General features: G+C 36.5%; 1 protein-coding gene across 2 annotated transcripts; it reads right to left on the reverse strand.

Moving 5' to 3' along the window:
* Nucleotides 1-2,170: 2,170 nt before the first annotated feature.
* On the reverse strand, nucleotides 2,171-7,470 carry LOC149575034 (abscisic acid 8'-hydroxylase 3-like). Of its 2 annotated transcripts, none has more exons than XM_089814894.1 (9): nucleotides 7,188-7,470; nucleotides 5,206-5,524; nucleotides 4,883-5,032; nucleotides 4,528-4,779; nucleotides 4,314-4,400; nucleotides 3,946-4,024; nucleotides 3,396-3,502; nucleotides 3,133-3,251; nucleotides 2,171-2,614 (listed from the first exon to the last, which is right to left on the reverse strand). In XM_089814894.1, the coding sequence occupies exons 1-9, from the start codon at nucleotides 7,373-7,375 to the stop codon at nucleotides 2,515-2,517; spliced, it is 1,401 nt and encodes a 466-aa protein (XP_089671020.1). In that variant the 5' UTR covers nucleotides 7,376-7,470; the 3' UTR covers nucleotides 2,171-2,514. The 2 variants fall into 2 exon arrangements, with proteins under 2 accessions (XP_089671020.1, XP_089671021.1); XM_089814895.1 differs by having other exon boundaries at nucleotides 5,838-7,470.
* Between the last annotated feature and the right edge of the window lie 1,685 nt (nucleotides 7,471-9,155).

Consider the following 9,155-nt stretch of genomic DNA (forward strand, 5'->3'; position numbering starts at 1 on the left):
TAAGGGAAGTACCCTTCATCATGGTCCTTGGTCAAGGGTGCTTGGGTTCCCCATGTCTTACCACAAAAGGCCCAATTTTGGACCCTTCAACAATTGGACTATGGGGCCAAGTATTTATCCTCTACATCATCCTACTTTGAAAATTCAAACATGTTATAAGAGGAGAGGTATATAAACAAGCCTAAGCCCCTAATTTGAAATAACACATGTACATTAATTATCAAGTCTTCTTAGAAATTTAATTGAGCAAGCAATCAAGCATCATCAAGGCATTGAAGAGAGAAGTAAAGTTTCAAATCTCAAGCAACCATGGTTGCATCCATGCTCATGTTATTGCAAAGTCAACATCGACAACTTCATGAGGACTTGAACACAACGTATACTCATAAAGAAATAATATTTCATTCAAGCAATTAGATTTCAAGTCTAGCATGTGCTCCATTACAACACACATTTAATATAACTATTTTTCAATTTGCTTTCATGTTTATTTCAAAATTGAGGTTTGGCCTAGGATACCACCCCCAAATCAAACCAAGAATTTAATCATCTGCATTTGTAGGAGGCAAGATGACAAGACTTGAACTTGGAATCAAACAAAGTAGATAGAGGCCTAAATACTAATAGTTTGAAAATCCATAAAATATCCAAAAAAGCTAGCATTCATCCAAATTTTTAATATTTTTAGGTTAAGGGCACCCGGATGACCATTGACCTCCTGATTTCAACATAGATTTCAAAAGGTTCCCTATTGTTTCTTCTTTTCATGTTTGTCATTGTTGTCTGCACATATGTTCTATAACTAGTCATGCATGTCAAAAACCCTCTAATTTTCACATTTACCCTAGACTTGGCATCAAATTCACATCCTTTTGTATAATCAATTTCAATTCGAACAAGGATTGTTGAACTCACCTTGTACTCAAACTCTTTCAATCAAAATTGAGATTAAGCCAAGTGGCTTCATTCTCCTTCAATATAATAAAAAAGAGGGGAATAGGTATTGTTCCTAGTTTGCATGCATAATCTAGTGAACATCCCCCATCTCCTTATTTGCACCATTGCAATTACTAGATAGTAATTCTACATTTATTTATAAGAACTTTACATCTAAGTACATATTGGTCTAAAATTTTCGAAGTCTACAAATTGGCTAAGCATGCCAATAAATTTTGGTTCCAAGATAATGTCTAGATTTGAAAATATTAATATTTTCATTTTAAAAGGTTCCAAGCAAAAGTTTTGAAGTCAAATTTTGAAGACCTTAGGGTTCAAAAATGGCCCAAAAGTGGTCATAACTAGCATAATGGGTTATAGTTTATTGAATGTTTCACAAGCTTTATGATGATTTAAATCATTCATCAAACACTTAGAACAAAAATTATAGCCTCTAAAAGTTGGGTTTCTTGAAATGGGAATATAAAATGTTTTAGACACAAGTGAGATGGAGGTTGTGTGTAAGTCTTATAGTTGATGAGTTACCTCTAGATTTTTGGTTGGTGATACTCTAACGAGAAGTTTGCTTGGCAAGTATATTGTATTTTCTTCTTGTATTTTTAGTAAGATTTTGGACAACTTTTGGAGTGTGGGGTTTTCTCTCGAAAGGTTTTTCCCTGCATAAATCACTATGATGTGGTATGCATGTTGTTTGTGTTTATTTATGTTAAATTTTTGTAACTCTATAAAGATTTGAAAAGTTTGTTATAACCCTTCTCTCAAGGTTAGTCTAGGAAGTTGTTCCACTACCTTCCTTTCAAATTCTTTGTATGTTCTGACCATATAATGATTAAACAAATAGACCACATGATTTGACAAATCTAATATTCTTCTATCATTACGAAGATATAATGAATAATTAAACCTCACATTTAAACCTCTAAAAGAATTGATAGTGATGGCTACCATAAAAATGTTTAAGGATAGAAATCGTTCATGTCTTCCATCTTAATAAATTAAATTCACTTCCTCACCCTTGTTATTAGTAAGTAATAAATGAATCATTTGGGTCTTCTTGTTTAATGGTTGTGTTAACAATTGGAATCAAGTGCTCTTTCAATATAAGAAAGATCACTAGCACAACTAACATTTGTTTGCTTTCATGTATTATATTTTAATTGTTTTTTTTTTAAAGTGAAAACTAAATTCGATTCATTATACCATAGTGGGAAGATTTCATTGGAAACTCCTCATATATTTTTAAAAGTTTAAGGTAGAAATAATGCTTGAATTTCCTGTTGGTGCCTTACAATGGAAGGAGGATTCAATTAGTAAATCACACTTAACTAGTATTACAAAAGGGGGCAGAGTACGCCTTGTGCATCCTGCCTAAAAATTGTAAAAGAGGTTCTTGTTGACTGTCCACCGGTCTGAGAAGAATTCGTATTTCCAATGGTGAATTGGGTGTGTTAGTATAGCATACTCCATCCCTAGGAAGTAGTGCCTGCCTACAGTTACACCACCATCCAAGGTAAACTCGAAGAAGATGAAAATCGGGGTTTTTTTGGGGGTTGAGCATCAAGACCCACATTTCCGACTGAGTTTGATGGGTAATCCGTGCATTGGAACGGGAAAAGGACCATATTGTATTCCGCTCTCTGTCCCCACAAAATCCCACCTGCAGATCAGACAGATCCAATGTTTTAGAACAACTCATTCATATCAATGATAATAGATTTCTACAGTTTGGATGAGATTGTGCGCGTGTTTTAACTACCAATGTTTCTGATCTTAATATTCAATGATCCATTGAGAGTTTTCAAGCGGATCATACTACATGATCTATCACCAGGATGAATGGATCATTGCGTATGATTCGAAACTGGAAACAGATTAATTCAATATATTTTAGTCCCTTAAACTACCGATTGAAAATAGATTAATTTTATGTTTCTTAATCACAAAAAACTGTTGAATCTTGTGGGCATCATTATAATTCCCTCATTTATTCAATTAAAACATTCCCTTGTCATGAAACAATGTAATATGATTACTTTTTCTTTTAAAATGAATGCTAAAAACTACCACACAATCAAATCCCAAAAGAAAATATAATCATCTTATATAGATTCTAAAGATTGTAGAAAACCTGATGAACTTAACAATGTAATGCACTCTTAAGGACGATTTGATTACCTAAACTTTGTGGTCATGTGATGGATGAGTATGAGCATCTCCAGCTTTGCAAGCTCGTTGCCAGGGCAGGAATGAGCCCCACTTCCAAAAGGCATAAATGTGTTGGGCTTTGGAGGCATCTGAAAACAGTGGTACGGCAACATGATTAACTTTTATCACAATTCATTTTTGCTTCTTTTTCCCGAGTCAAATGAGAATAAAGTCCGAAAAAGCATCAGATTTGGGGAATATTTGTTGACTAGAGGTGTATGAGAAAAACCAACCTCGAATCGTGTAGGGTCGAACTTTTGTGGATCGGGGAAGAACTCTGGACTGTGGTGAATGTTTCTAAACAATGGCATGACTTTCCATCCTTTGGGAATAAGGTAACCTGCATAAGAATCAGATGATTTAGATACTGTAGTGGAACAAAAAAATGTCAAAAATTGGAGAATGCTTGTAACAAAAAGTATGGTTAATGATAATAGATTTCTACGATTTCTAGTCTGGTTAATGATAATAGATTTCCACGATCTCTAGTCTTATATATTATGCTTCTGGATAAGATTGTGCGTGTTTTTTAATCATCAATGTTTTAGATCATATTCAATGATCCATCATTAGGATGAGAGAGCGCAAGCATGCCAAATGATAATAGATCATTAAATATGATATGAAACGATGATAATTAAAAAATGCATCCAGAAGCATAATATATATAAAGTATGATATTTAGATTGACCCAAAAATTCATCCACCATACAATTTTTCTTGGGTCCAGACTACTTTAAAGTTAAACCCAGAAACTTTTCCATTTAGACAAGATCTGCCCACCTTTGTATTCTACATCCTGAACTGCTTCTCTGAAAGTGAATGATAGTATGGTTGCCACTCTCAATGTCTCCTGAATAACCTGGAAAAGCAAATCAGATTCTTAGCCTATAAATGGAGTTTGGAGCTGCTCTGAAAAATCCAAGCAGATTCTTAGGCTGTATGTGGGATATGAAGCTAAGGAAGAAATCTAATTATAGAAAAGAGCGGAAATGAAATAGCCTCATCCTAAAATATGATCTGAATTATTGATACTAAAACATACACAATTAAATCTAGAAACAAAATATTTACAGCCTGTGAAGATCTCAGTACTGCACCGATGTCCTTCCAATTACAAATATAAGACAAAGAAATGAGAGATATTTTACCCGGCATGTTAAGGGCATGTTCTTTGTATCATCCCAAGTTAAGTGCCCATCACATCCTTTGGATCTTCTAATAGCTTCTTGTTCGGCCTGTATCATTTTTACCAATGAAATTAAGTTTTTACATGAACTTCCTGACAAGTGCACATTCCTGAAAATCCAAACATAAGATGTCACTGATGACGAAGAAAAATTGTATTGAGTCTGTCATTATTACCGTGACAGCCTGGAGAAACGATGGATGGTCTCGGAGATATTTAACGATCCATGTCAAGACACTGGCAGTGGTGTCTTGGGCGGCAAATATGACACCAATGATATTATCTGCAATCTGTTCATCAGTTAACGCCTGCAAATTTCCATCCTTAGACTGCATTAGCGAGCTTAACAAATCCGTGTGCACCAAATCCTTGTTGGCTCTTCTTGCGGCAATAATCTGGGTCAGTATTTCACTCAGATGTTTCCTGGCCTGCACTCAAATCAAAAAGCCCGTCAGATTATGATCGGAAGCCATGAATTTCCCCAAGAAAAGAACAGATAAAAAAAATTTCGGAATCGGATTTTTATTTCACCTTCATTGCATTGTTGAATAGAGTGCCGGGAAGGTTAAAGGGCATTGAATTGTAGCCTTTCTCCACAATATAATACGATTTCTTGAGATCGTCTGTATCAAATACTTCATCCGGCCCAAATATTGAGAGGAGCACAACTTGAAATGCATACTGCCAAATACCAGCAATGCAGGAATTGTCAGTTTAACCTATTTTAGAAAATGTTTTAACCCCTTGATTAAAAAGTCATTAAGATCAAAGAAGATTGAACACATTGATTCTTATGTCTATCCATTTTTATGTAATTCGTGGAGTGATTGTGGTAAAATCAATGGATTCCATACCCTTTTCATCTCTTGGAATGTGTTGATGGTGCTGCCTTCCCATGACTGGAGAGCCTGAAGAGCAAGACATTCAATGTCGGGAACAATACTTCTGATGGCCTCAGGAAAGAAGGATCTCTGAACCAGCTTCCTCAAACGTGCATGATAATCTCCCTGGTGAAAGAAGAGCGCCTGAGGACCTATCATGCGTTCTTTGCTCTTTGGGAAGGTGGGCTTGAACAGATGCGCCTGATTGACCAGAACAAATCTCGCTGCCTCCGGACTCGCAATCATAATGCAGGGACACCCTAATATATGGGTCTTGAAAATATCCCCATACCTGTTAAAAAAACAGAGCACAAATTCATTCAGTACTCATATCTCATGTAATAAATCCCAAATTAGCTTCAACTTTACAGCGCCATTGAACATTTGTAAACAGACGCAGATAGTTAAAGCTTCTTTTCTTTTTTCTTCAGTCGCAAAATAAAGAATCAGAGTACCATGAATATTAAATAATCTGAAGAATTCACTCAATTCTAATGTAACATCACCCCATACCCCAAATCCAATTGTAACAGCTCATACGGAGCTCTAAAATACATAAAATTCATGTGCGCAATTATTAATCAAACCAAGCAGATCTCGATTACATATTAGCTATGGCAAACAGGCTTCTCGGAACAGTACAACTGGCCCTGGATCGGTACACAAGCTACAGACAGTGCACGCGCTAAAACATTCGGAAGCCACGGAAATGGCAGAGAACCCAAAAGATTATTGGCGACATACATTGTGTCTCGGGATTTGAAGAGTTGAACGGAAACAAATAATTGGGCGGGAAACAATTTGAAGAACACTGCTGTTATGGATTTGGGCACTCAATCAATGTACTGAATGCTCTGCGGCAGAAGACCATAAAAAGGCATAAATGAAATCAACTGAATTATCTGACAGAGCGGATAATCTCAACAAATAGGAAGACGATGACGATTGACCGAATTTGAATTTCAAGACGGAAAGTACAGGGGGAAATCAACCTCAAAACATCATCAAAGGGTAAAGAAATCATTTGGTAGAGCACGAAATGTCAATAAATAAGAATGTGATGATGACGACGACGATGCTAATGTGGACGAAAGGCCAATCAGACGACAAACGTACAATGCAAAATATGGTAACAGGGAATGCAGGTGGGACTACAGCAACTTCAATAAAAGATCAAAAACAAAAGAGATAAGTAGGTCTGGAAAGCGAATCGCTTCCCAAATTCAGTCAATTGTAGGATCTTACTTCACTTGGCCACATCACAGTAGGGACATTGGAGACACAAACTACAAATCGATAGATCAGTAATGAAGCACTCAAAGCACGAGTCAGCCATTAACGGGAAAGTTCAGGAGCAGAACCCAAAAAACTCATTACAGGAACATGAAGATTTGGGATTACAGAAAAGCTAAATAGACCACCATTTTCAACAACTAAACTCGGAAAAAGGGAAGGGAAGTGAATTGAAGCTCATTTCCTTCAATTTAGACCACCATTTTCAACTACTAGACTCCGAAACAGGGAAGGGAATGGAAGTGAATTGAATCACATTTCCTTCAATTTAGACCACCATTTTCAACTACTAGACTCCGAAACAGGAAAGGGAAGGGAAGTGAATTGAATCGCATTTCCTTCAATTTAGACCGCCATTTTCAATAACTAGACTCGTAGAAAAAGGGGATGTCAGTGAATTGAATCTCATTTCCTTCAATTTAGACCACCATTTTCAACTACTAGGCTCTAGAACAGGGAAAGGAAAGTGAAGTGAATCTCAGTTCCTTCAATTTAGACCGCCATTTTCACATACTAGACTCAGAAAAAAGGGATGGAAGTGAATTAAATCTCATTTAATTCAATTTGCACCACCATTTTCAACTACTAGACTCTGAAAAAGGGGACGGAAGTGAATTGAATCCGATTTCCATCAATTTAGAGCATCTAAGGCAGAGCATAACCTTGATTGCTTGGAGGCGAAGAAGAGATTGGGATTCTGGGAGTAGAGCTGCAGGGTCTCTCCGATGTACGGCCATCCAAGGGAGCCAGGGGGCAAATTCAATCCGCCTGGGGGGCTTGTACGGCACAACCGTACGACTAGCAGCAAAAACGCGGCTGAAATGAACACAACTCCCGCTAATAGCATCATATTTTTGTTTACCAGGGAGAATTTTTCGAAGGGGCGGGAGCTGGCTAGCCTGGGCCAAAATGAAATACTGGGTGGCTATTAAATGTATTGAATGTGGCAAAAGATGAAATGGAGGCAAAGTATATATAGCGGGAGCAAAGAAGAATGATTGGCTAGCTCATTTGCACAGAGAGACAATGTATGTTCATTATGCATCGTTTTGCGGCTGAGTGGGGATTATCATATTGTAGACGGAAAGAAGGAAAAATGGTTTGTAATTTTGCACGGAGACATGGCCTACGCTGCTTCCCTCGAAAATCCGCTCAGTACAACGAATCCCAGCCAGGCAATCATTTCGTCTCTCATTTTGACGCCCCGTCTCCATTAGCCACCGTAGTACTCCCATTGGGGATAGAGGAAATGAATCACAATCTTAATAATTAGAGCCTGCATGGTTAATCATGGAATGGGTTGTCAGATTGCAAGTGTTTTGTTCTATTGAGAAATTTGGGTATTTTGAAATAATGAAAATTCAGATGAATCAGATAGATTTAATTTTTTTTTTTTAAAGTGAAAATAGATTTGATATTGGGTAGGTGATTTCTTTTTGGATTTATGGATGGTTTATAGTATATAGGATGAACACACATTTTCAGCATGTAATAAGCACCTATGTCATAAGAGAGGTCACAAGTTCAAATCCCACTGGGGGGTAGGGTATGTACGCCTCGTTTGTAGCGCCAAGCGCCTCTCGAAAAAAAAGTACGAGGTAGTCCCATATCACTGTCACCATATGTAAACCCAAAAACTATGGCATAGTGTCGTGGACTATAAAACCCACTTACTTACTTTAAGCACCAAAAATGCTCTATCCGTTATGACTACTCAGTACTCCCAATATGAAGAAAGCAAAAATACGTGAGTAGATACTCTATCGCATGGGACTACCTTATACTACCGATCTGAAGAAGGCACCTAATTATGAGCTCAAGTACATAACATACCTACCCTATCCCTTGGAGCTATCTTATATCACCAATATGGAAGAGGCCCATGATTGTGCTTGAGATTCTATGCATACCTACTCTATCTCTTACAATATGTAGGAAGCACCTATATATGCATCAAATGCTAGGTGTACATATTGCAATATTATTATTTTTTACATTTAGTCGAAGAACAAAGTTATTCAACACTAGACCAACTTTGGATTTCCTAAAATATGGAATTCTTTAATTATTTTTAGTTGTGATAATTGTAGTGGTTGGGACTATAGTTGCTCAAGCTTTTCTTAACTATTTTCTTTTCCATTTGATATGTTGGATTACATAAACCACCTCAATATTTAGAAAAAAAGAGAAACTTGTAGACCTATATGTATTTTTAAAGTTTGAAGTTTCATATATTATATTAGTAGAGTTGCTAATTAATAAATTCACTAGTTGAGGTTGTTTGTAGAAAATAAACTAACATGAGTCACGAGTGAAGACAAAATTTCACAAATTTTTAGCATCTTCCCTTGATAATGCTTGTCTCATAGCCACAACCTACGTTTGATGTTATAATTTGGATTTTTTCACTCTTTAAACCTTTTGCATTGACCTATGTGGGGAAATATATATCATTGGTTTTGATTATGTCCTTTCGGGCATAATTGTACACATATGATTGTGTTGATGTCTATATAGATACAAGTTGGTTTTCTACAACTTTACATCTTTGTAATGTATTCGAGGGGAATAGTAAAGTCGTAGGCACCCAAGGACTTGCATTAAGGAGGTTGAATAAAAGTCACATATGT

Source organism: Cupressus sempervirens, chromosome 2 (assembly GCF_028749045.1).
Source record: "Cupressus sempervirens isolate cs-2001-9-10 chromosome 2, ASM2874904v1, whole genome shotgun sequence".
Taxonomy (NCBI): domain Eukaryota; kingdom Viridiplantae; phylum Streptophyta; class Pinopsida; order Cupressales; family Cupressaceae; genus Cupressus; species Cupressus sempervirens.